The 27,524-nt window shown below is 37.5% G+C and overlaps 1 protein-coding gene across 5 annotated transcripts in view; it reads right to left on the bottom strand.

The window, feature by feature from the left end:
* Positions 1–27,524, bottom strand: part of STRBP (spermatid perinuclear RNA binding protein) — a 143,325-nt gene that overhangs the window by 14,661 nt on the left and 101,140 nt on the right. For 3 of the 5 annotated variants that reach the window (XR_008663687.1, XR_008663688.1, XM_055319517.1), the window contains exons 11-17: positions 21,102–21,194; positions 20,470–20,669; positions 15,032–15,190; positions 11,654–11,788; positions 11,313–11,453; positions 8,582–8,705; positions 3,293–3,337 (exon numbers count right to left, since the gene is read on the bottom strand). Coding sequence is in view for 3 of the 5 variants with exons in the window: in XM_055319517.1 (XP_055175492.1) it covers positions 3,293–3,337; positions 8,582–8,705; positions 11,313–11,453; positions 11,654–11,788; positions 15,032–15,190; positions 20,470–20,669; positions 21,102–21,194 (897 nt within the window). In the remaining 2 variants the exon portion in view is untranslated. Of the gene's footprint in view, positions 1–113; positions 754–3,292; positions 3,338–8,581; positions 8,706–11,312; positions 11,454–11,653; positions 11,789–15,031; positions 15,191–20,469; positions 20,670–21,101; positions 21,195–27,524 lie in introns of those variants that run through there. The other 2 variants (XM_055319508.1, XM_055319501.1) reach the window with 1 other exon arrangement.

Raw genomic sequence — 27,524 nt, 5'->3', positions numbered from 1 at the left:
TTTTGCTTTGTTTTAGCAGTTTCCTTACAAATCAATGGGTTTCTAGGGCTAACTGATTAGTTTTCAATCCTTATAATTTGATACCAAAACATATCAAAAATAATAAGCTAAAACAATATTCAAACCCATATTTTATTGGCTTTAATTACACACTTCAATATTTACAAAGTTAAAGTTTAAAAGAAAAGTCTCTATTGTATTAAAAAAAATAACTACAGCCCAAATTCAAGTGCCCTGGGGCAAATACATATCAATCAGAGCTAAGAATCAGTGACTGCATCAGGAACCAGGCAGTACTCTGTGTTACAACAAAGCAGTTTATTTGTGATCAGTGTTTGAGACTCTATACATCCTTCACAAATTTTACATAATCTGATACTCCTCTTAAAACTTAAACTTTGAACTGCTAGACTTATTTCCCTAGAACAGAAGGGCTGGTATAAGTTATTTTCCGGAAATGAGGTACCGTTTCACAGAACTAGTTTCTTTTTTGTTGGTTTTCAAGTTTTAGAGAACTAAATTTGCATTTGTTAAAATCAAAAAGTAGGAAAGATGTTCTTTACAAATAATTTTGATCAAGTATGTGTTCAAAGAAAGCAGGATAAAAAGGCTTTTTCTCTAACATTCTGTATTGTACTGTATTTGTTGTTCAATAGGAATTAGCTTCTGTCATTTGCTAAAAGAATGAGTAGTGGGGAACAGGATATGTTGGGAATTTCATAACGGGCAACAGAACCATTCTCTTGGGTAAACCTACAGAGAAAAGAAACGGAGAGGACTCCAAATAAGTTTAATAATCCAATAAAAATTTCAGGTAAAAAAATATCTTACAGAAATCATTGATCATTAACCTTTTCCAGATTAGTCAGTCAACATGAACCATTTTGGAGGAGACCCACAAACCTCTCAGAGATCTCCTATTTTGAAATTGCTAACATTTTGATAGTATTTTTGAAATTAAGATGGCTGTATCACAGGATGAATGATATTCAGAAAGCAATTTCATTTGTGTGAGTGGCCATGAATTCTAAAGATCAAAAGCAATGCTACTGATTAATATTCTAAAGGGACTCTAGGAATCCATAATCATTCTCATTTTGGCACATTGTGTATTATAAGAAAAACAGGGATGACTGTCAAGACCCAAAGCACAGCTCTCTGTGCAGGTCTCAGCTCCTCAGAAAGAAGCTCCAACTGGAGCTGTGACCAGGTATTTGTCTTCTTAATGGCTACTGCTGGTATTGGCATGGCAAATCTGGAAAGATTAACTACTTTCTTAATTTTGTAATGAACGAGTTCTTGTGGCCTCACAAACTTCTGCATACTCAAGCATGATTTGAAATCTGCTCTATCTCTATTCTAGTATTTAACCTATGGAGAAATCACAAAGCAGCAACAGCAGGTATTCAAGAGCACCAGATGATCAGAGGGAAATTACCCCACATGCAACAGCTTTACAAAGGCCAAAAGACATATTTACCTTACAGCCAAAATAAAGCATTGTTTTAGTAGGTTGGCATCACAGTAACATTTAAAAACCAAATCTTTTATGTGAAAAATGGGGGCATCAAATTTCACCAGCTTTGGAAGTCAGTTATATGGCACATGGAAGAGAAGAGCCTTCTGAATGAGGGCTCAGAGGCCGCAAGGTGAAAGTATAATGTTAGAGGAAAGGGAGGAACAAGAGAGAAAAATTAAAGATTGAGGAAAAACATGAATGCAGCTTAAAACCTAAAGAGAAAACTGAGCTCTAGTAAACCTATACTAAAGAACGTGAGACTTAACTATGTCTGAAAGAAAGACACAGAATTAACAATCTGCCCTAGAAGGCAGATGCTTTGGCGCTCACACAAGACATACTACAATGGGACTAGTGAGTCAAAATGTACTTGTATCAACTGCCCAGACCTAATTCACAGGAGAGATGAGGTGGTCAGGATATCCAGAAGCTGACTGCATGGTAAAGGCAAATGGCCAAAACAAAAGGAGCTAGAGAATTTGAATTTATAAGAAATTCTCAGTGAAAACATTTTTTCGAATGCATTCTCAGTTCCTAAGTACCCCACATCTGAGAATCTGGGAAATCTGGGGAAGCCCTGAGCAAACCTGACCATTCCAGAGGAGACATTCAGGTCAAGGATGAAACCCCAGACGTGGCACTTTGCCATAGAGAAGACTCACCCCAAATGTTTGACCCTTGCAGTTTCTCCACATCTTTCCAGTCTATCTTAATGGGGAAAGTGGTAAAACAGTTCACTTTCTACTTATTTTTTACAGTTATGAAATCAAATGAAGCTTCCATTTAGCAGTGTCTTAAGGACCCATCCATCATTTTCATCTGAACAAAAATGGAAAAGCTGATGCATGAAGAGAGAAAGCATAATGAAGGGTCCTGAGGCTCGTGTGGAGGACTAATGCCACAAGTACTAGGATATTCAAAGTCCTTCCCCGCTATGCACATGCACGCCCAGCCCAGGGTCACACCAATACACACTCACACGTGCGCACACATGCTCTCTTCTTCTCCAATGGCAAATATCCTGCAGATGGCTGACCTATAACATGTAGCGCCTGAGTTAGGGAAAATGTCTAAAAGGGCATATCACTGACTCCAAACCTACTGCCTCCATTGCCACATAAACCTCATTCAAAAGTTATCCAAAGGGCCACTGAGGTTCATTTCTGCAGATGCTTTTATTTTTTATTTTTGGAGGGAGAGGAGACACTCCTAGGATTTTATAACATGTACCACAGACTTTGTGCAGTAAGCACTTCAGTAACACTGCTGGTGACACCCCATCGCCACGCTAAGGCCCATTTATGTCACCTCTAAGGCAAAATTTATGGAAATAGATGATGGCTACAAATTTGAAGTGAACATTTCCTAACCCTAACTCAAGTCACCTAGACAGTTTCAAGCCAGAAACTTCAATGCAGCCATGTAACCGGCAAGCAGCTGAGCTGGAAACCGGATATGGCCCTTCAGTAGCCTTTGAATGGAGTGTAAGTTGGCTGTAAGAAGAACTACTTAAAATATTTAATTTCAGTATGTTCAGAAACAGGCAATTAGAACAAGCAGTCCTTCAATCAGGCAAAGCAGAGAGAAGAGCAACTCCAACCAAACCAAGAACCACAAGGTTGTGGCGTTTTCAAAGGGAATTTAAGTTGGGTCACTAGAATGAATAGGTCTGAGATCCTCCATTTCATTTAAAGAAACCCTGGATACAAACTGTGCTTTAGACTGCTGTGACAGCATTGCTAAGAGGAGAAATCAGAAAGATGGTGTACATACCATAGGCAGGGGCAGCTGTGCTGTAACCATACGGTGCTCCATAGCCTAGTGCAAAGAAGAAAGCAGATCAGTCCAGAACAAAGGGCAACTAATCAGTATTCACAAGTACTGACTGGCCCAGCACCTCGGGCCCTGAAGACTTCTTCCAGATATTTGGATGAATGAGAACCATTCTCAGAATACCCCAAACCCTCCATTCCTGCTTAGCATGGAAGCTTTTTTCCCCACAACCTATAAGATTCTCCTGACCTACCAGAATATCCTGTCTTTCTCGTTGCACTTATGACATTGTGTTATAACTATCAGCTCCTTGTCTGTGTCTCCCATAGAGTGACAGACACCAAGTCTTAGACACTTTTGTATCACCTCAACTTGGCAGGAGGTCTGGCCAAGTAGTAACATAGTAACAACTCAGTATAATTTGTTGAACAAATCTGTCTCCTCTCGGGCAGCCCCCGTGGCTCAGCGGTTTAGGGCCGCCTTCAGCCCAGGGAGTGATCCTGGGGACCTGAGATTGAGTCCCACGTCTGGCTCCCTGCATGGAGCCTGCTTCTCCCTCTGCCTGTGTCTCTGCCTGTCTGTCTCTCTATGTCTCTCAAGAATAAATAAAATCTTAAAAAAAAAAAAAATCTGTCTCTTCTCTCTAAACTCTGAATCACCCAAGTTACCAATTTCTTTAAAGCTAGAAAACAGAACTTTCCAGGTCTCTTCAGAAAGCAGTGACAGGGTAGGCTGAAGCCTCAAGTGCTACTGAAATGGGTGTGTGAACTGGGCTGTGGGCTCGTGGACAAGGTCCATGTTGCCTGGTATCTGAATTCCTGGCCCCAGCACAGGGTCTCTCAGTAAATGTTGGCAAAACTGACATTAGACTCTGGTACCTGTGAAGAAGGCACATATTGTCAATAAAAACAAGTCTAAAGAACAGAGAAGTTTTTAAGTCAATTTGTTCTGGCACTGGTTTCTTTTTTTTTTTTTTCCTAATTTTTAAAATTTTTTTTAATATTTTATTTAAATTCAATTTGCCAACATATAGTATAATTCATCTCATCACTAGCACTAGTTTCTTATATGTCCTTAAACATTTAACTTCTGAGTTGCCTTTTCATGCCTGCAAAATGAGAAACCTTCCAAGTTACTTTATAGTGTTGTAGGGATTAGAAATACTGTGATACAGAAGCCACAATCTTGAATCTCTCAATAAAATAATTCCAAAAAATATAAATACTAAATTGCTTGGGTAAATTTTTAGGGAAATTGGTTTCTAAAATGGAACAAAATCTACATGGGCCCTTCACACTACCTGAAACAAATCAAGCCTTTTTAATATTATAAGCCCTTCTTCTATAATCATTCTGCTGCTTGCCATGATTTTTTTTTTCTACTTCTCTAGCTGCCCAACTGCAATGCATCCTGTAGATCAGAACCAAGCATCACCTCCTCTGTGAAGTCTCCTGGGTTTGCTGCTCACTCCTTTGTGCCCCCTCCCCACCTCATGTTACAGATTGCATCATATTGCACAGTGTTTACAGAAGCAATGGTCTGTTCCTGCCCCATATGACCCCAAGCATTCACTGGGGCAGGCGCAAGTCAGTCATCTTTGCCCAGATTCAAATCTCTTACTTGAAATAGAACACTCAAGTGTATGCTGAATAAGTAAACTGCTTTTAGGGACTAAATGAAACATTTCCCGAGAGATGTAAATTTTCACTTTTTAGTCTATATTTATGTCACATAAAACTGGGGACAGTACAACGTAGCCTTAGTCTTTAGTACTCCCTAAATCTGCATTTCAAAAGGATATAATGCAGCTGAAAGCAGCAGCAGGAACAGTAGTAGAGGCCAAAAGACAAATTAATACTTTAAAAAGTTTGTGCATAGGGCAGCCCAGGTGGCTCAGCAGTTTAGCACCGCCTTCAGCCCAGGGCCTGATCCTGAAGAACCAGATCAAGTCCCACGTCGGGGTCCCTGCATGGAGCCTGCTTCTCCCTCTGCCTGTGTCTCTGCCTCTCTCTCTCTCTCTCATGAATAAATAAATAAAATCTTTAAAAAAATAAAATAAAAAGTTTGCACATCAAATCTATTCGAGGAAAAGGGAGCTAGCTGGATGACTAAGGCCACAGTTTTAAGCATTTCACCAAAATCTCCTTAAAGAGATACAAAACTACAACTACTAAACTCACCACTGATCAGGCTGTGGGGTTTCAACCCCAACTTCACTTTCACTAGCAAGGTGACTTTGTGCCTGTTATTTAACTGCTCTGAGCCTCACAGTCTTACAGTAATTGAGTTGGCAGGGGAATGTAATTAAATAATGTATGTAAAAATACTACAGTCCCTGCTGCACAGAATACACTGCAAATGGCATATAACCTATTCATAATCTAATTGACCTAATCTGAATCTTCTCTGAGCTATAAGAGAACTTCATTTTTAAAAGCTTCATTTTTAAAAGCCTTTCACAGAGGTCAATGTGATGACATAAGAGAAAAGCTACTATAGAGCCAACGAGCCTGGCAACCAGCAGACACACACATAATGCCTTTCACAATAACTGCCACTACATGATAGGTGCCTAAGTGTCCATGACCAAGCAACTGCAGATGCTCCCAGACAGATGAAGCCCCCACCGAACATGTAATCAAAGGCAAGAAAGTTCATCTCAGTAACTTACCTATCATTTTTTAATAAAAGCTGATTCCTTTAAATAATGATTGAATGAAGCAAAAGAATATTAAATATCAGTAGAAATAGTGAGGTGCACAGAAGAGTGTCTTTTTTTTTTTTTAAATAAGTTTTTGTTAAAAGATTTTTTATTTATTTATTCATGACAGACACAGAGAGAGAGAGAGAGAAGCAGAGACACAGGCAGAGGGAGAAGCAGGCTCCATGCAGGGAGCCCGATGAGGGACTCGATCCCCAGTCTCTAGGATCGCACCCCGGGCTGGAGGTGGCGCTAAATCACTGGGCCACCGGGGCTGCCCACAGAAGAGTGTCTTAATTTGAGACCTATAAACAGAATCAAACAGCAATGAACCTTTTCCTCTCCCCTCTCCCTCCTTCCCATCTCATCCTTAAGCATTCTCCATCTCCTTAAAAACAACACAGTTACTGACCCAGTTCGTCTCACTAAAAATGTTGGTAGAAATCCTTGAAACCTCCCTCTTTTTCATTCTCCATATTAAATCCATTAATTGTGCTTCTGCAGTACGTCTTCAGTGTGGTTGCTTCTTGCTGCCCATCTGCTTCCCTGCACCCACTAGAGATACCTGCACTGTCTCTGGTCTGAACTATAAGTTTACCAGAACCTTCTAACTTGTCTTTTCACAGCTACTTCTGTTCCTACAATCTATTCTTCACACTATAGATGATGATCTTTACAAAAAAAGTCTGATGTTGTCACTTCTCTCCTTAGAATCCTTCACGACTTCCCACTGCATTTAACATTCTAAAGCCAAAATCCAAACCTTGGCCTCCAGAACTGGGACTGAGCGTCTAGCTTTAGCTCAAATCACTCCCTGTCCCTGTTGTGTCTCTCCCTACAATCCCCCACCCAAAACACACAGTGCTCTCCATACTACAGACATCTGGCCTCCTTCTAATCCTTACCAGCCAAGTTCCCTGGCCCAGCAGCACAGGGTCTCTGCACATCCTGTTCCCTCTGTGTGCAACACTCTTCCACCCTAGTCTTCTCCAAGTTAACACCTTCTCATTCTACAAAGCTCAGGTCAACTGTCACTTCTTTGGGGGAGGCCTTCAGGCCCCAAAGCCTAGATCGTTTCTCTGTTACATCCTCTCATAGAACACACCCTTGTCCTTCCTTCATCACACTTTCTCAGTTGAAAATTGTGACTATCTCATCAGCATGTCTCACCTTTAGATCATATGCTGCACGACAGTAAAATACTAAAGTAGGCACATGACATTTGAATGAGCGAATATATTCATTACATGACACATTTCTGAGCTATGCCCCTACTGGGATCAACTCCTACAAATAAATTCCAAAACCACATCATCCACAGAACTTCCCCAGTAGCCTATTCTAACTCCTTCTTTAAAAAAAAAAAAAAAAAAAAGAAAGAAAGAAAGATGGGATGACTGGGTGGCTCAGTGGTTGAATATCTGCCTTCGGCTCAGGGTACGATCCCGGAATCCGGGATCGAGTACCGCATTGGGCTCCCTGTGAGGAGTCTGCTTTTCTCCCTCTGCCTATGTCTCTGCCTCTCTCTGTGTGTCTCATGAATAAGTAATAAAATCTTAAAAAAAAGAAGAAAGAAAGAAAGAAAAGAAAAGAAAAGAAAAGAAAAGAAAAGAAAAGAAAAGAAAAGAAAAAGAGAAAAGACACAATCTAAGTGAACTTTTCAGCAATGTTACATACAAAATAATGACAGAGTAAGATCCAATCCTTGTGAGTTTCACCCCTATCAACAATTACAAGCAGTTTACTTATTAAGTGAGAAGTTCCATACGTTCAACACGGCAGACGACATGACTTGAATGAGAAGCTGACATCTACTGCCGAGATGATATAAGTATTAAAACAGAAGGCAGAAGGAGGGCATCTCTTCCCATCTCCTTCAAGCCATATTGGTGAAATGCAAAGAACATAAACTCTGGAACTGCAAACACCTACATTCAAATCCCTGCTCTGGTGTTCTCAATGTGTCTCAGACTGAGCTAGCTGTCTCCTCCCATTAAACCTTGGTTCCCGTCCCTGGAAAATGGAAACAATTTCTACTTGAGGAAACACTGTGAAGATTAAAAAACAATGACATGAAATCATTTACGCAAAAGTGTCTGCTGTATAGCCAGCTCTGGATAAATAAGTTTCTCCTTTTTTTCTCGTTTTGTACTTCTGTAGACCTTTGCTGGATCCCAAACGCTAAGTTAAAGAAATGTTATTAGAACTAGGCTTCACCCTGACAAGGGAGTTCCTTGCCAGCAGTTTCCCTCTCTTCTACCCAGCCAGCCACTATGTCCCCCCTGACACCTCCTGCTTGCAGAGCTGCACTCCTAACCCTGTGTAGTATCTGTTAGCTTCCTCATTGCCAAAATACATCCCCGAAACCAAGGGCAATATTCCTCATCTGTCATCTCCCTCCAGGGAGCCTCTAGGCACTCAGCAGGTTCCAGGAGAAAACAATGACATTCGGTAGATTCTCCTCTTTTGACTTTCACACCCATCTCATACCCGTGCTAGGTTTTCTGGGCCTGTGTATCACCCTGGAAAATAAACGAGATGCTGTTCTTCAAAGTCTGGCCCGGAAGAGGCAGCTGTACCATACATACCTGGAGCTATGTAGCCAGGAGCAGCTGTAGCCCCAACGAAAGCTCCCCTCGTCAGAGTTCCTCTTCCTCTGCCCCGAACAGCCTGGACTGCTGCAGACACAGCTGTATTCACAACACCCTTTGCCTGTTAAAAATAACACATTTTCATTACTGAGAGAAATAAGAACTAACATCCCATCATCTCTCTAATGCACAACCTCTATGAGAAACCTAAGCCTGTAGATAAGTCAGTGAGTCGGTCTATGACCTTGAACCTTCAATTTATCATCTGTTAAGGAAAAATGACACCTACCTTACAGAGCTGTTCTGGAAAGTATGCTGGCACATAAAAGTATGCAAATAACTTCTTTTCACTTGAGGGTTACTCAGAAAGAGTTCATCTTTTACACATGAATTTCAGTAGTCATATTTTGTCCATTACATTTCAGGCCTGACTAAAGTACTTCTAGACATTTGATACCTAGGTTCGAAATCCACTGAATTCTCTGCCCACAGACAAAAACTACCACAAAACAAACCACCAAGAATTAGCTGTGAACCAGAGGGGAATTTAAAAAAAAAAAAAAAAAAAAAACTATGAAGGAAGACCAAAAATGAGAACTCTAGGAAGGTCATGTGACTTCTCTGAGTCTGTATCTTCTGCTGTATGCGTACGTATATACGTGCATGGACCAATCATTAAATAAATACCACTTCTAAGTCCCCTCTGGCTCTAAAAGGCCATGGGACTCTAGTAAGATCACAAATCTCTGTGTCTATTGGAGTCTCTCACTAATTGTGCAGTCAGGATAACAACAGCCACTTTGCTTTACTTCAGACAAGAGCAACTGAGAAAACGGCAAACTCTGAGAAGTCAGCGAAGTAAGGATAAACAAAATAGAGGGCTGCTAAAATATCCCTTTCTAAAACTGAAATTTTAAGAAAATCAAGAATATCTAATTTTAAATGAAACATTATACTTATCTTTTTAATATAAAGACACAACAAAAACTCAAACTGAAAACTATCAGAATTCCCTACTATATCCAAGGTGTAGGGCTTCAAAGTTCACTGTGGAATAAAGTCAGCAAGAGCTCAAACAGCTTAAACATTCAGAGCACACACACATTCATCTCACATTGAAAAGCCATCATCTTTTATTCCTCACGGGAGCGCCTCTACCACTAGCATAACAGGGGAGAGGACAGTTTCAAGGTCGAATGTATCATGCACAGGGAACAGCCATTTTTCTATTTGGCTGAAAAAAAAAATGTAACCCACACATCCAAAATAGACTGCCTCCTGGCTGTCAAACACATTGAACACATGATTTTTAGAGCTTCTAGTATGGAAAATTTCTAAAAATGGGTGAACCTCATGCAGACATTTTTTTTTTTTTTAACATGGTTCAGTCCAAGTAGTCAGGAAGTAACAATCTGGCAGCAACAGAGTGACTCCACAAAAATCAAGCTCATATCTACTAGAAGCAAACTTAACTACCTACTAAGTATCTGCACTCACTTTTTAAACACTAAAATTAACTGACCCAATACACGATGTAACTCGTGGTAAAAACACACCAAAAGAAACAAGGTAACAATTATCTTTCTACTAATTTAGCACATTTCCTGGAAGGTTTTAGGGAAATAAAACCACTTCTCATGTGTATCAATGCAATTTAAATGCTTTACTTGTATTTCATCTCAGTAAAAGTTAGTTCTCCTCGGTTATGTTTTGAATCTTTGAATTTAAGCAATGTTTATTATAATAAGTACAAGACAGGACAAACTTCTATGATGGGCTCTAATATGTAACAGAATGCCCACGGTCTTTGGAAGGAGACCTTAGCTGAAAGAGACCCTATCATTAGTTGGCTGTGGTAGTAGAGGCAGTGTCTGTAATTCTTTGGGCCTCGATCCCTCATCTATAAAATAAGATCAACACTACCCTCTGCCGGTGGACTCAGCCTATGTAAAAGAAACTAAAACTGTTTCATTCAGAATCCTGAATAATCTAAGCTTCTTTCTAGGAGTCTAAACATTTTCAATTGACTTGTCTCTATCACATAATCTATTCAGACATTATCACACCAGCACTCTCCACCAGGGAGAGTGCGTCTTATATTCAATAACGTATCTCTTCTGCCCTCACAATCATGCACATAGAATATGACTACAAGATATTTTTGAATGAATAAATGAATGGACAGAAGAATCTGTTACCCAATAGCATGTAATTAGGAAGCCGTCTTTTCTAAACACCTTGTTACAATCCTGGGCCTTCAGCAGGACTGATTCACCCACTGTCAGGAATGAACAGAAGTGATATAGGGTCAAGTTCTACTGTGCCACCCTCAAAGGAAAATACAAAATAAATAATGCAAAAGGACAAAACTGGAAAGGAAATAGAAGTACACCTGCAGACTGCTGAAAGTAAGCCCCTATATTCCTGGCAGCTTCCCTCAACAAATGCTAATATCTCATTAAAGTCCAGATCCCTCAACATTCCGCCTCACTGAGAGGGCCTAAAACCCCCAAACAATGCTAACAGCCTCTTTTTAATCTATCATCTGCCTACGACCAAGAACAGGGAATATTACAGTATTCACGATTTAACCCAAAGAAAAGGATGCCAAATGCAAGAAAAAGAAACAACTTCAGGAAAAGCTAAAGTGGCACCAAGACAGAAAAAGAAATTTAATTTTGGTAATATTTTTCAGAAGTATTGCAAAGGTTCAACACTTAACTCATACCTGAGGGATAATCTTCTTTTTCTTATTATTTGCTGCATTGGGTCCAGAAAATAGCTTCTCCAGGGCAGCTAAAGCTGCACTTGCCTTTGCCACTTTCTTATTTGGACCTGCACCTCTGAATTTCTGTCCATCTACTTCTACCTAAAATCAAGAACAACACTCTGCAATTATCCCATGTGATTCCTCTATGTAGTTTTAATTTAAATATATCACAACACAGAACACACCAAAAGTCAAATAGTGCCACACGAATTCACTCTAAAACTATTTTTACATGTAATCTCAGGATAGCCTCTATCTTTGAGGGGAAAAGTAAAGTTGGCTTGAATCTAGGTACACACCTCCATTACAAAGCGTTTGTCATGGCTTCCACCAGTCTCCGAGATGAGTTCATACTTAAGACCTCTTCTTTTTTCATTGAGCTCCATTACGGGATTTTTGCCACTTGCTGTGAGGATAGGGCCCTGAGTTCTTACCTAAAAGGAGGTTCAATCAAGTAAGATTTTAGAGTATTAAATTTCTTATTAATACAATTATACTACATTTCTGTTGAAAAGAGGCTCAAAAATTACACTTTAAAGCATTTAGGGGCCAGGATGTGTGATCACCTCTACATATGAATGGCAAAATATCTTTAAAGGTATGGAAACTCTACAAGCAATAAACATGGCAGTCAGTCATCTAGCCAGCTTGCCTCTAAAGTAGGGTTGTCTCAACAGTATTCAAGAGCAATGTGGCCCTGCCATTACATGGCACTCTAGGGTCTGCTCTGTGTATTCATCATATGAGAATAATACTTTCAATGACTAACAAAGTGGACAGAACAGCTGAGATTCACATAACACATGACTGTTCACTGTTTTTCATCTTTAGAGTTAGGAAGAAATAAATCTCAATTTGGGAGATGGGAAGAAAATGTTCCTACACAGCTCTCAATTCTCTCTTAAAGAGACTTAAGGGCACCTAAGGTAAAACCAGTAGGATACAGACTATGTATGGATTCTGAAATTTAAAAATAAGAATAAAAGCAGTCACTCCCTGCTCTAAGGAGCTAGAGTATAGTGGGAGGGACAGACATAATCACTGTAAGACAGTGTATGTTATGGAACCACAGAAGAAGTAATCATTTTCTAGAGCAATCAGGATAGTTTTCCTGGAAGTGACATGCAAACCTAACCTTAAAGAGGCAAGCACTAGACCATGATAAGGTGGGAACAAAGAAGAAGGGCATTCTAGACAGAAGAAACAGCCATGGTAAGACCCAAGAGAAGCAAAGAACATGTGTTCAGAAAATGATAAGAAGCACAGTTTGGCTATATAAGGGAGTGGAATATCTCCTTTATATATCTCATAATTCCTATATATCTCATAGGAAGATAGGCTCTGACTAGAAAAGCCCTTGATGGCGCCAATTCATAAAGGACTTTGCATGCCATGCAAATAAGCTTTGACTTTATCATGAACTATGGGGAGCCAGAGAGACTTTATTCTAGAAAGTTCATGATTAGATTTGTGTTGTAGAAAAATCATTCCAGGAGTAGAAGAACTGATTTGAGGAAAGATTAAGACTAGAGTAAGGAAAATAAGTAATTCATGCGGGAATGTAAAGGCTCAAATGTAAGAGACTGCAGCACCAAAAACAAAACAAATCACAAAATACGTACCTATAATTTCAAGAATGGAAAGACCCAAAGATTGAGCACTTTTTGAGGTTAAAGGTCATGTCTATAATTCTATCATAGTAATTGCTCAAGAAACGCTGAACAAGGAAAGGAATGCCCCAGGGATGCCTGGGTGGTTTGGTGGGTTTAAGTGTCTGCCTTCAGCTCAGGTCATGGTTCCAGGGTCCTGGGCTTGAGCCCCACACCAGTCTCCCTGCTCAGCAAGGAGCCTGCTTCTCCCTCTCCCTCTGCCCCTCCCCCTGTTCCTGCTCGCTGCTCTCTCCACCCCCTCCCCATCAATAATAAAATCCTGGAAGAAGAAAGAAGAAAGAAGAAGAAGAAATAATGAATGCCTCAAACAATCATTCCCAATGGACAGCACGATTCTCTTAGTAAAACTATTCCATACTGATTTGAGAAGTGGCTAATGCAAAAGAGAGAGAGAGAGAGAGAGAGAAGTGGCTAATGCTGTAGAAAGAAATGAAACACTGGACAACTTTTCAAGACAAGCTTAACGAACATGCCTGGGTATTCTTCAATAAAAAAGAAAAAAAAACCCTCACTTCTTGAAGAGGTTTTGTAATCTACATTTTTTAAATTTCAAAGCAAGTTTCCAGTTTCCATCTTTTACAAGTAATGAGTAATTTGTGAAACTAGGTCTATGGTAATCACTCTCTGCTTTCCAAATCTGAAATCACTTTTATGAGTCAAGAGATACAAATATTTGCATTTTAATATTTTAATTTCAAATGAAGAATAAGGGCTTTCTTTCTGCCAGCCCCCCTGCCATTACTACATTCTACAGAAACAAGGCACAGATGTGTGCCTACCAGAAGCTCTGTACACACATGTACACACAGCTATTAATGAGCCCACACTAATCACCTGTGAATGACTGGTCCTCTCAAAAGCCAGGTGCCAGGGCTCCTCCATAGTACCACATAAAAAGTCAGGCGAGGCTTTCACAGGCCTCAGCCTCCATCTGACCCTCCATATTGGCCCACCTGGCACTTCTCAACATGTATTTTCACAATTTCAGGTCATTATACCTCCTATTCTTCTGATCCAGAATGCTTTCTTCCCACCTCTTCTCCACATAGCAAAAATCTTACTCATTACTTAAAACCTCACTCACATTTTACTCCCTTTGATTTTATAGATGTCTAAGTTTCCTAATCACTTCCTCTTTTGAGTTTTACATTATTATATTCACTTTGCCATCGTGGTACTTATCACATTACATTATAATTAGTTATGAACATGTCTTTTGTGCTTCTAGCCTGAGAACATCTTGAGGCTCTGAACACAATTTCTGCAGCATCTGCCAGTAAGCAGCCACTACAAAAGGTTTATAGACTGAAAAAATTATAGTCCAGTCTTTGATAAATACTCATTTCTACAAATGAAAAATATTTTTTCCTTATGCAGAATGCAGTAAATAAGGGCTCCATGAACTCCCCAAAATACTGTATATACTCAGTACTAAGATTTCTGTCCCATTCTATTATCTGTGGCAATAAGCCCATATGTCAGGACTTATTCAGAATCTGAGGATCACAATAGATCAGGTTATGCCTTCCTCAAGGCTAGATAACTCCATGATGACCCACTGCCTCCCACAGCTCAGCACAAACTTCAAATAATCCTATATTCCTTGCTAGATCTTCTGGTTTTTCACTCTTCAGGTATTGTTGATATTGTTGATATATTTTAACTGTGAAATACTGGAACTTCCATGGCCAACAAAAGGAAAATGCTAGTTAAATTAGGAGACATTCATGTGTTGTGCATTACACAGTTATGTTAACAGATATTTTTACAGTTAAGTGAAAAAAACAAGATGTAAAACTGCATGAAAATATGACTACTCTCACAAAAATACTCCCAGAAAAAGCGGGTGGATGGAAATAAACCAAAATATTAATAATGGCAGCCTCTGGAATACACACATTTGTATATGCTTTTGATTTTCTTATTTACACTTTCCCACATCTCTCAAATTTTCTACAATCTACATATACTCCTTTTTTTCTAAGGAGAAAAAAAATATAAATATACCTCTAAGGTACTGGAGGTTTCGGTTGTAGAATTTCCAGTATTATTGCTTGAGTTTGAAGACACTGTTTCATTTTTGCCTTCATTATCTGATTTTTCATCGGAACTCATACATTCAATATCTGCATCAAAGCCTGTTGGGTATCCCATTGCTTGTAACACCTGTACAAATTAGTTTTATTCAAACATCAGAGACCACAGAGAATAGATGAAATAATGAGAACAAAACTCAAATCCACAACATTTGAATCCATGAAACACTTTGCAGGAAGAACAAGGTGATGCTAAATCTATGAATCTTTTGTTAAACTAAGTTTACCTACTAGAGTTTTACCACGGAGAATGGGACAAACATCCTCAGAATAATTAGGTTTAAATAAAGGATGACAGAAATGCAAACCTGAGGCTGCTTCTGGTTCATTTAATTTGGAGGCCAGAGGCAGAAAAACAACATAGCCACATTCAACCAAGGAGGTGAGGGGAAAAGTAAGATAGCATAATGAAAAAAGTACAATGGACTACAAAGCAAAAGACCTGGGGTCTAATCCTGTCTTTCTTCTCTGGTCCTCAATTTTCCAAACTGCAAAACAAGAAGACTAATTAGCTGACCTCTAAATTCTATGACTCCATCCATTAGGGGAAATTAGCACAGAAAGGGAATCAAGAAGTCTTCATATTAGAATTAATTTGCCTGTCAATTACATAATATCTGAAGCTTTCTACTATTGACTTCTTTGCTTCCAACTTAAACTATAATCAATACTTGAAAGAAAGGATTCAGGCTGAAGATTTATTTTCTATACCAAGTGAACCAGGAACAGTATCAGGTTTGTATTTCTGTCCCCACCCCTCAAGGACAAGTTATGGCTTTCTCCAATGTCCATTCTTCTTATATTACCATTCAATACCTAGCACTTATCTTTTTTAAAATAAAGTTTTCTTAACAGTGTGTGTCTATCTGCAGGTGTGCAATGCCCATGAGCACACACACATACAAGCATGGCTTTAATATCTCCTGCCAGGTTATACTGCTTTTGAGATGTTTACAAGAAAATATGCTTACATTTTTATAAGCCTCTTTCAAACAGGCTGATACTGCACTATCAGTTACTATTTTAAAGATTTATGTCAAAATATATGGAGATAGGTTCCTAAACCTATCTAAACATCTCTGTATTTCTTTCAGCTCTTGACTGTTTTATTTTTTTAAGATTTATTGTTTGTTTGTTTATGATAGACACACACACAGAGAGAGAGAGAGAGAGAGAGAGGCGGAGACACAGGAGGAGGGAGAAGCAGGATCCAGGATCGTGCCCTGGGCCAAAGGCAGGTGCTAAACCTCTTAGCCACCCAGGGATCCCCCTTGACTAATGTTTTAAGTTGCTGAAGTGTATGTCATATTTCTTTACAATCCCAACTATACCTAATAGGTCTCTCAAAAAACAGTTAACGACAGCCCCACAAATGAGACACCAGGCAGCCGAAACTTTCTTTCTACACAATGGCATCTTCTATAATGGGTTCTGCCAATATAAATAAAATAATACATCTGTTAAAAATGGACATAAATAGAACTCTGTACCAAGAGCATTTGAAATTAATTCACCCAATTCATATGGAGACTTTGGCATTCTGCTGAACATTTCAAATCATAAATTAATTCTTTGTAATCACTGGAAGAAAGCCAAGAACCTCTTTTCAATATCTTAACTTTTAGAAGTTCTCAGGTAGTACTATAAGACTAAGTATGTTAACATCATTTGGTTTATCCTCATGAATATTTTAAAACACTTTCTCCACTGTATAAGTCTTGTAAATATGCTCTCCCTGAACAATCTCACTCTGAGAGAACAGTCATCAGTCTGGAATGAATACTAGCTAATACAAACTGCAAGTCAAAAGTCAAGAGTCACAAATAAATTTGATTTGTTTATTCCAATAAAAATGAAAGACATGCAGCTTTTCCCAATTTCATACAGACAATTAAAATAATCTACTGTGAATTATTTAATAATTTAAATAATTTCTCTCTGTGCTTTTCTCACATATCATATTCATCTGTTACTATAGCAACATCTTTCACTACATTATTGTTTATTTAACTGATGGATAATCTCAAGGAACTTAGTGTATTTGCAATACAGCCCAACTTAAAAAAAAAAAAAAAGTAGTGAGTTCTCACACCTCTAAAAGCAAAGTTTGCTTGGAATCAATATTAAAGCCAAAAAAGTGATATACTAAAAAAAAAAAGTGAGTTTCAAGTGTCCGGCCAACAAATCAAATCTAATGAACACATCAATTGGGCTGAAAAATCACAATTACAATTACAACGACAAATTATAACCTAATGTTGTGCCAGGTTCACTTAGTATAGAGAATAAATCTTGGGACTGAATCCTTTCTTTCCATTTTTATTGAATATGGCTGATTATGTTCTTTGTGAGGGACCATCAGAAAAAAAGGGCTGAAAGAGGAAAGAAAAAATTGGCAACTGATCTCCATCATGTCAGGTACCCACTGCTGGCTCCCCTCCCCAGTCCCTTGGGGGAGGAACTGCTTTTTCATATTTTGTTTAGATTTGATTCTCTGGTATGATCTATTGTAACAAATACAGACCCCTACCAAGCTGAGTAAGGAATATAAGAATTTTTATCCAGTGGGACCTATTTTCAAAAACATATGTTAAATATAAAACACTCCCAAACCCGCTTATAAAACGGAACTTGAAAACTCTCGTATATAGATGGCAATATATACATGCTTAACATATAATAGGAAGCTCAATACATATTTAGTGAATTAATGCATTATTCAAATGTGCTCTCTTCTTGATCTAGAAATTCCATTTCTAGAATATATCCTTGTTTCTTTTTTTAATATAAGCTCTACAGGGGAATCCCTGGGTGGCAGTTTGGTGCCTGCCTTTGGCCCAGGGTGTGATCCTGGAGTCCTGGGATCAAGTTCCGCATCAGGCTCCCTGTGTGGAGCCTGCTTCTCCCTCTGCCTGTCTCTGCCCCTCCCTCTCTCTCTCTCTGTCTCATGAATAAATAAAATCTTAAAAATAAAAATAATATAAGCACTACAACTAACATGGAGCTTGAACTCATGATCTCTAGGATCCAAGAGTCACATGCTCTACCGACAGAGCCAGCCAACTGCCCAGAGAATATATCTTAAGGGATAATGAGACTAGTTCAAAAAGATGTAAAGCAATCAACTGGAAGCATCTAAATCTAAAAGGATTAGTTATGTTATTATAGATTGATACTAAAAAATATTAGGCCATCATTAAAAAGGAGAACTTTGTGATAACTATTTTAAAAACTCATATTCTTAGATGAACAAAAAAATACTTATTTAAATATATTTTTTGTATACCTATTATGTAGGTCCCACTATTCCTTATCTAAAACACATGGGGCCAGACTATTTTGAGAATTCATAGTTTTTCAGTTTAGAAAACTAATATAAAATATTTACTATATATTTTCCAAATCCCTAGGTGAGTTCAGGTGTACCCCATGTCTGTGCACAAAACACATAAAATATTCACACTAAATGGAATAATAAAGACTAAGAGTAGTTCTACATCAATTCAGGTCAGGTCTTCCCATCAAGTGAGTCTGCATCAAACTTTGGAAATACTTTTCATTTTCAGTGCTTTCTGGATTTTGGAATTGTAGGTTAAAAAACAAGGCTTGGAAAAATACATATCAAAATGTTAGTAGTAGTTGTGAGAACAAATAGTATTTAAATCCTGTCATATTACAAAATCTGCCACTGTTCTTACTCCCAAATTTTACTGAATTCCAAGTTGCTATGAGACCACTAGCTTACATTAAAGGCAATTATAACAAACAGCTCACAAACTGTCACTGCATCACCCATGATGTTAAAGGATGTCACTGTTATCCTTTTTTATGAAGACCCACTAAAGAAGAATACCCACTGATCTCTAAACCAAAACAACTATGACTCCTATAATCAACTGTCTGTTCTTATGTCACAAACAGCAAAGGGATATTTCACAAGCTTTTTGAGTTAGATGTAGAGAACTGAGATCTAAATTTATGACTCATTCTCAGAATACATTATAGCTAAGTTATTAAACTGTATTTTTAGCTTTATTCCTGGATTCATTTTTTTCCCTCATTCATTTTTCTGCTTCATTTTATTTATTTTTTATTTTTTAATTTTATTTATTTATTCATGAGAGACACACACACACAGAGGCACAGACACAGACAGGCAGAGGGAGAAGCAGGCTCCATTCCATGCAGGGAGACTGACGTGGGACTCGATCCCGGGTCTCCAGGACCACACCCAGGACTGAAGGTGGCGCTAAGCCACTGAGCCACCAGGGCTGCCCTCTGCTTCATTTTAAACTCATACTATTTCATCATACTTGAAGTACCCCTTTTTATAAACAAGACACAACATAAATATTGCTTTATATTTTTACACTTTAGTTACTGTTTTCCTACATCGTGCTTATAATTTATTCATGTGTATATTTGTCTGTCTCCAATCTTTTCCATGCTAGAATGCAGGCTCCAGGAGGCGAAGGATTTTGTTTTGTTCACTGCTGTATCCTTAGAATCTAGGATAATGTTAACATCTATATTAATAATACTTGCAAAATGGAATGATCCTGAAAAGAGACCAATTCTGTCTTATGCCATACTGCTACATAACTTCTTAAATGAAAATTGATCTTTAGTCTACATGATCTTTGACATTTTCACATTTGTCTACGAGAGGGCATGTCATGGAAAAATTCCAGGATTTAGGGACTGTCTACAAACCTACATGCATGATTGGTTGGTTCAATCCTGGATCTTATTCCCTACAAAAATATTCTGGAATACACAAAAGGCACCATATGCCCGAAGATAATAATTAAATTTATTTATGACTGGAAAAATCTGCAAACAGCAAAATATTCAATGATAGTAAAATGTTTAAACAAATAATAGTACAACCATATCATGTTAATCATACAGCCATTAAAAATTACTTGTGAAGATTTTAATAACATGAGAAAATACTGATAACATAGTAAATGAAAGAAATCATAAGATAAATTAAATACACACTGTGAGCTCAACCTAAACATATTGTAAGTATATTATATAAATATATATGAATATATATCATATTTATATATTACACGTAATATAAATACTAATATAAAATATCATTAATATAAATATTAATGATCTGCCCCATTTTTGTCTTTTTCTCTGCATTTTCCAAATTTTGTATAATCAACACCAATAATTTTAAAACTAAAAAAAAATTTTGTAACCCAGAGGTGACAAAAGTCTTTGCGCCATTGTCCTTAAAATCTTTAAAAATTCTATTAATTTATCTGAGAAAAATAAGCACCTTATTTATAACATAAAATAACAAAGCCCTGCTAAACAAAAGCAAAACTTTACCTTCACTGCTACATGAAGTTTTGCTGTTTTCTTGGATGGCCCTGAGGCTTCATATGTTGTACCGTCCACATCTACAGACATTGTGAAGACTGGGGCATGGACAGGGCCGGACTGAGACAAGAGCTTATACTGAAGCCCAGGCCTGATCTGATTTAGCCTCATTAGTGCATTCATAAGGTCTATTGCTTTACTATCCAGAACTGTTTAAAACAAAAACAAAACAAAAAATGAGATCAGAAATTAAATCATTTTGCTTTTAATCTATGCATCTGTAGATTCTGAAAGACCACTATTAATTCACCAGGTTTTAAAAAGCAAGAATTTGAAAACATATATATACAATTTCACTTCATCAGTGATTCTAAAATTACTTAAATTATACTAACATCACTATATAAGTGACATGAATAATAATAATAATATAACATCAATTTAGTTTGTCAATACTAATATATCTTAAGCAATGAAGCTTGAAAACAAAAGTTATCCAATCATCAATTTCTCATATAAGATATATTTTTAAAACTCCAATTCAAATCAATCAAATTCTTCACTTGGTAATTTTTATTTTCCTGTCTGAAACTACAAATCTTTTCTAGTTCATATCTCTAAGAATAAAGATTTTTATATACTTTTCCTTAAGTTTCGTTTCATCTTCTTATTGGGATCCTTATCATCCCCTAATCCATCTTCAAATGGCCTCTTCAGAGCTGAAGACCCAGCACCTAAAAAAATTATAAGAGATTCATTATCAGTAAAAACAATGAATCTACTTACTCAACCAAATGTATCTAGTATGTTCAGGAAGGAAAATCTTAGGAATCACAAAGACCACAGTACTCTCACTGATCAATTAAATTACTACATACATACACACACACACACACACACACACACACACACACACACACTATAATATCTCTTTAATTCAACCCCAGGTGAGGGGTTGAATTAAATATATGATAGATTAAGGAGTACACTTGTCACAAGCACCAGATAATGTATGGAATTGTTGAATCACACTGTATTTTACACCTAAAATGAATATCCCTATATATATATACACAATAGTATACTATCCCATTATATATTTATTTTCCTATTTATTCAGATGTATTAATAAACATTCACACAAATATCTTTGCATTTTTTACACCTATAAATATACATGAACATAAAAAAGTCTAGAAAGATATATATCAAAATTATAAAGGTAACTATCTCTAGTGGAAGAATTTATTTTTGTCTTTTCATATATGTCTATAATTTAACATTTATTATTTCTATAAATTTTTTAAGCCCACGCATTAAAATCTTATGCTTTTGGAACTCTATTTCTCACACTACAAACCATTCTTTTGTCTGCCTATTCAAACCCTACTCAAGATTTTATTTACAAAAAAAAAAAAAAGATTTTATTTACATAATCAAAAGTATGTAGTACTGGCATAAAAACAGACACACAGATCAATGGAACAGAACAGAAAACCCAGAAATAAACCTACAACTATATGGTCAATTAATCTTCAACAAAGCAGGAAAGAATATACAGTGAGCAAAAGGATAGTATCTTCAACAAATGGTGTTGGGAAAACTGGACAGCCACATGCAAAAGAAAGAAACTGGACCACTTTCTTATACCATACACAAAGATAAATTCAAGACAGATTAAAGACCTAAATATGAGACCTTAAACCATAAAAATCCTAAAAGAGAACACAGGAATAACCTCTTTGACATTGGCCATAGTAACTTTTTCCTAGATATGTCTCCTGAGGTAAGGGAAACAAAAACAAAGATAAACTACTGTGACTACATTAAAATAAAAAGCTTCTGCACAGCAAAGGAAACAGTCAACAAAACCAAAAGGCAACCTATGGAATGAAGGAAGATATTTGCAAATGACATATATGATAAAGGGTTAGGATCCAAAATATATAAAGAACCAACACAATTCAACACCCAAAAAACAAATAATCCAATTTAAAAATGGGCAGGGATGCCTGGCTGGCTCAGTTGGTGGAGTATGCAACTTAATCTCAGGGTTGTGAGTTCAAGCCCCACGTTGGGTGTAGAGATTAACTTAAAAAAAAAAAAAAGGACAGAAGACATTTCTCCAAAGAAGACATATAGATGGCCAACAGATATATGAAAAGATGCTCAACATGACTTATTATTAGAGAAATGCAAATCAAAACTACAACAGATATCACCACACACCTGTCAGAATGGCTAAAATCAAAAACACAAGAAACAAGTGTTGGCAAAGATGTGGGGAAAAAAGGAACCCTCTGCACCGCTGGTGGGAATGCAAACTGGTGCAGCAACTATAGAAGACAAGTGTAGAGGGTCCTCAGAAAGTTTTAAATATAGAACTACCCTATGATTCAGCAATCATGCTACTGGGCTACCCAAAGAATACAAAAACACTAATTCAAAGGTATCCACACACACTGATGTCTATAGAAGCATATTTCAAACAGCCAAGATATGGAAGTAGTCCAAGTATCCATCAATACATGAATGGATAAAGATGTGGTGTGTATGTGAATATACAGAGGTATATTTCATTCTTTTATATTATATATATGCATACACACACACATATATACATATACACACACATACATATATAATGGAATATCATTCAGTCATAAAAAAGAATTAAATCTTGTCATCTGCAAGACATGAGTGAAGCTAGAAAGTATAATGCTAAGCAAAATAAGTTAAAGAAAGACAAATACCATATGATTTCACTCATGTAGAGTTTAAGAAACAAAACAAATGAGCAAAGGGAAAAGAAGAGAGAGAGAGAGAGAGAGAGAGATCAAGAAACAGACTCTTAAAATTACAGAGAACAAACTGATGGTTACCAGAAGGGAGGGAGATGAGGTGAGGGGTTGAATTAAATATATGATGGGGATTAACGAGTGCACTTGTCACAAGCACCAGATAATGTATGGAATTGCTGAATCACTATATTTTACACCTAAAATGAATATAACACTGTAAATTAACTAATGGGAATTAAAATAAAAACTTAAAAAAGATTTACAGTTCATCTTCTCCCTAAAGTTTTCTTCACCTTTCCTCTCATCTCAACTTTCTAAAATAATTTCTATGGTATCAGATTCAAAGTGTCATATATAGTCTTATGCCACTGCCTATTCATATATAGAGATCTTGTATTTTCACTAAACTCAATGAACATCAAAGATACTTCCTCCTTGTATCTTATAAACTATCTAACATAAAACTTATACACAGTATAATGGATATGGAACAAAAACTGATTATCAATCAATTTCTTGAATAAAGCAACTAACTAATGACATTTTCAGGCATAAGGGAAGAACATGGCTATCCAAGTTAAAAATAATCAGGGAAAAGCTTATCAGTATGTGTAAGGACTTTAAAAAGAACTTTATGTCTTCAACTTAAAAGTTCGTTGTTGGGTTTTTCCAAAAGGAAAGTTATCTCAAGAGATTCATTCCATAGGATTTCCAGATACTTCTAGTGAAACACTGTAATATTACTGAGATTAACTATATATTTTCTGGTCAACAAGATTTACTGTGCCTTGCAATAAACATTGACTTCCGCATTTGCTTGAGTCAATACTTACCACTCAGGTCAATCAATCTTGATGTTCTTTTTCAACAAAAACAGTATTTGTTTATATCTGCTTAGTATTATATTTCACTTGCATTACTTATGTAACTGTGAGTGTGCCAGTTTCCCAGAATGGAGTTCTTACAAGATAAAAGTTAAAAGGAATCATGCCTATTTAATCGCTCTCCAACTCATTAAGTTACATTAAAAACTGTTTCCTGACTGCCTGGAAATCACAAGCTAGTTTATATATACAGATCTATTCTCTAAATCCTGCAGTTACATAAACAGAGTTCCAGGGATTAAGCTTCATTCTACTATTCCAGCTCCAGGGTTGTAAAATCTGGTGTTAATCATAATAGTAATATGAGAGAAAAAAAAATAGGCCTCCTTTACAAAAGGCAAGTCATTTTCAATCTCTACAATATCTAGAAATGAGAAATATCATTTGAGAGGCAACAGTTTTGAAAAATAATACATGGGTATTTACCATATGCTTACCTTAACTGTAAATGTCTTCACTTAAATATATTAATTAATTTAAACCTCACGAGCACCTATAAAGCCTGTACTTTTATCATAATTTCATTCTTACGTTCATTCAGCAATAAATATTAACTGGGCATTTTCTGTTCTTTTTCTTTTAAGAGAGACAGAGAGAGTGGGGAGGGAGAGGCAGAAGGATGCAGGGGAGAGAGAGAATCTTAAGCAGGCTCCACTCCCAGTGTGGAGCTGACGTGGAGCTAGATCTCAAGAAGCAGACATTCAACCAACTGAGCCCCCCAGGTATCCCTAAGTGAATATTTCCTATGTGCAGGACAATTTTAGGTGCTAGACATATAATGGGACAAAACAATGTCTCCAAGAGTTTACACATTGTGGTAGAAACTAATTACATGTTGTGTGATGGTCAGCAAAATGGAGAAAAATAAAAGGCTTGTGGAGGTGGAGGCGTTGCTATTTTTTTTTTATTTTTACTTTTTCAGATTTTATCTACTTATTCATGAGAGGCCCAGAGACAGAGGCAGAGAGATACAGGCAGAAGGAGAAGCAGGTTCCCTGCAAGAAGCCTGATGAGGGACTCCATCCCAGAACCCAGGGATCACACCTTGAGCTGAAGGCAGACTCTCAACCATTGAGCCACCCAGGTGTCCCAGGTTGCTATTTTATGTGTGGTATTCATCAGCCTGGTCAAGAGATATCACAGATAAGGTTACCCTTAGATGAAGGCCTGATGAAAATAACAGAATGAGCCATTCAGCAATATGGGGGAGAAGAGTCCCAGGCAGAGAAAACAGCAAGTATAAAGGTCTTAAGAAAAATCATAAAGCCCTGAGCAGTTGGAGTTGCCTAAACAAGAAGGGAATGATTACAGAAGATGAGTTGGGAGTGTAGTTGTCAACCCTTGCTATCACTTAGAGGAACTTTTACAAAATACTGAAGTTCCACTACCCAGTATGAGAAAGTAAGTAAATTCAAAAAGCCTTCCTGAGAAGAATTAGAAAAGCTAGATAAAATGTAGAAAAAACATCTATTCCTGGACATTAAAGAACTGTGGAGTCAAGATCTGAGACATAATGGAAACCCTGCACTAGAGGCACATTTCCCCTAGATACATCTTCCAAGTCCAGGAGAAGCCACTAAGAACTGAACACAGTAACTTTTAGCAGCACTCAGGGGTCAAAACCTGAGATGCACCAAGCAAAGAAGGCCTGCTGAATCCGCCACACTGTGAGTTGGACCTCTGCAATGTCATACACTAGAAGTAAATAAAGTAGAAACAGTCTGAATCTCCTATGGATTCAAGCTCAGCGTCAAACCACCTTAATCCTTGATTGCATTCAAAAGATCCAGGATCGCCAATTCCACAAGCCATTGCCCAGTAACATAAATCCCCCAAGATATCATTACTCTAGGGTTTTAAATTCTCTACAACTGTTCACTTAATGTCTCCAGCACTCATAATAACTAAGTAGGTGAGAAGACATGATATTGTGATCAAAAATCAAGAAGGAGCAGACAATGGAAGAGACCCAAAAGGGACCCAGATGACTGAGCTTTCAAAAACACACTTGATTAAAAAGAATGATTAGGGGACGCCTGGGTGGCTCAGTGGTTTAGCGCCTGCCTTCGGCCCAGGGCGTAATCCTGGAGTCCGGGTACTGAGTCCCACACTGGGCTCCTCACGGGGAGCCTGCTTCTCCCTTTGCCTATGTCCGCCTCTCTGTGTGTCTCTCTCATGAATAAATACATAAAATCTTAAAAAAAAAAAAAGAATGATTAGAATGCTCAAAGAGAGACAGACACAGACATCAGGAATTTATGCAAAAAATCTGAAACTATAGGGGTACCTGGGTGGCTCAGTCGGTTGAGCATCTGCCTTCAGCTCGGGTCGTGATCCCAAGGTTGTGGGATCAAGTCCCATGTGGGGCTCTCCCTGCTTAGCAAAGGAGTCTGCTTCTTCCTTTCCTCTCCACTCATGCTCTCTCTCTCTCTCTCTCTCTCTCTGTCTCTCTCTCTCTCAAATAAATAAATAAAATTCTTTATTAAAAAAAATCTGAAACTTTATAGAAATGAAAAATACAGTATAAATTTAAAACTGACAGACCTGCAAGCAGAGACAATCCACTATAGAAAGGAAATGACATACAAGTTAACCAAAAACCATAGTACAGGTATATAAGATTTAAACAACAAAATAAACAAATGTGACCTGACATATAAAGAACATTCTGACCACCAACTGTAGAATATACATACCTTTTTAGAGTATGAATCATTTACAAAAACCACGTACAGGGCCAAAAAATAAGTCTCAAGAAATATCGAACACAGAAATCATACAAAACATGTTCTTAGATCACAGAATAAGAACTCAAAAATAAAGAGATAAATCGGAAATCCTCATTTGTCTGGAAATGAAGCAATGACATCTAAATGGCTTATATGTCAAAGAGCTGATAACAAGGGAAAATAATAGTTTTAACTAAGTGAGAATGAAAATACTCATGTCAAAAGAACGTAGGGGCACCTGGGTTAGGCATCTGCCTTCCACTCAGGTCATGATCGAACTTTGTGTTGGCTCAGTAGGAAGTCTGCTTCTCCCTCTCCCTCTGTTCTCTCTTGTTCTCACTCTCTCTCAAGTAAATAAATAAATCTTAAAAAAAAAAAAAAAAAAAGATGTAACGTGAGGCACCCAGTGACTCAGTCGGTTAAGCATCTAACTCTTGATTTCAGCTCAGATCATGATCTCAGGGTCTTGAGACCAAGCCCCATCTCTAGCTCTGCACTCAATGGGGAATCTGCTCGAGATTCTCTCTGTCCCTCTCCTTCTGCCCCCACTCACCACACTTGCCCATGCTCTAAAATAAATAAATAAATCTTAAAAAAAAAAAAAAAAAGAAAAGAAAAACAAAGGAGTGTATGAGGCACTTTGAAGACTC

The sequence above is a fragment of the Nyctereutes procyonoides genome, unplaced genomic scaffold, assembly GCF_905146905.1.
Source record: "Nyctereutes procyonoides isolate TBG_1078 unplaced genomic scaffold, NYPRO_anot_genome, whole genome shotgun sequence".
Taxonomy (NCBI): domain Eukaryota; kingdom Metazoa; phylum Chordata; class Mammalia; order Carnivora; family Canidae; genus Nyctereutes; species Nyctereutes procyonoides.
This window is presented reverse-complemented; position numbering and strand designations above follow the sequence as displayed.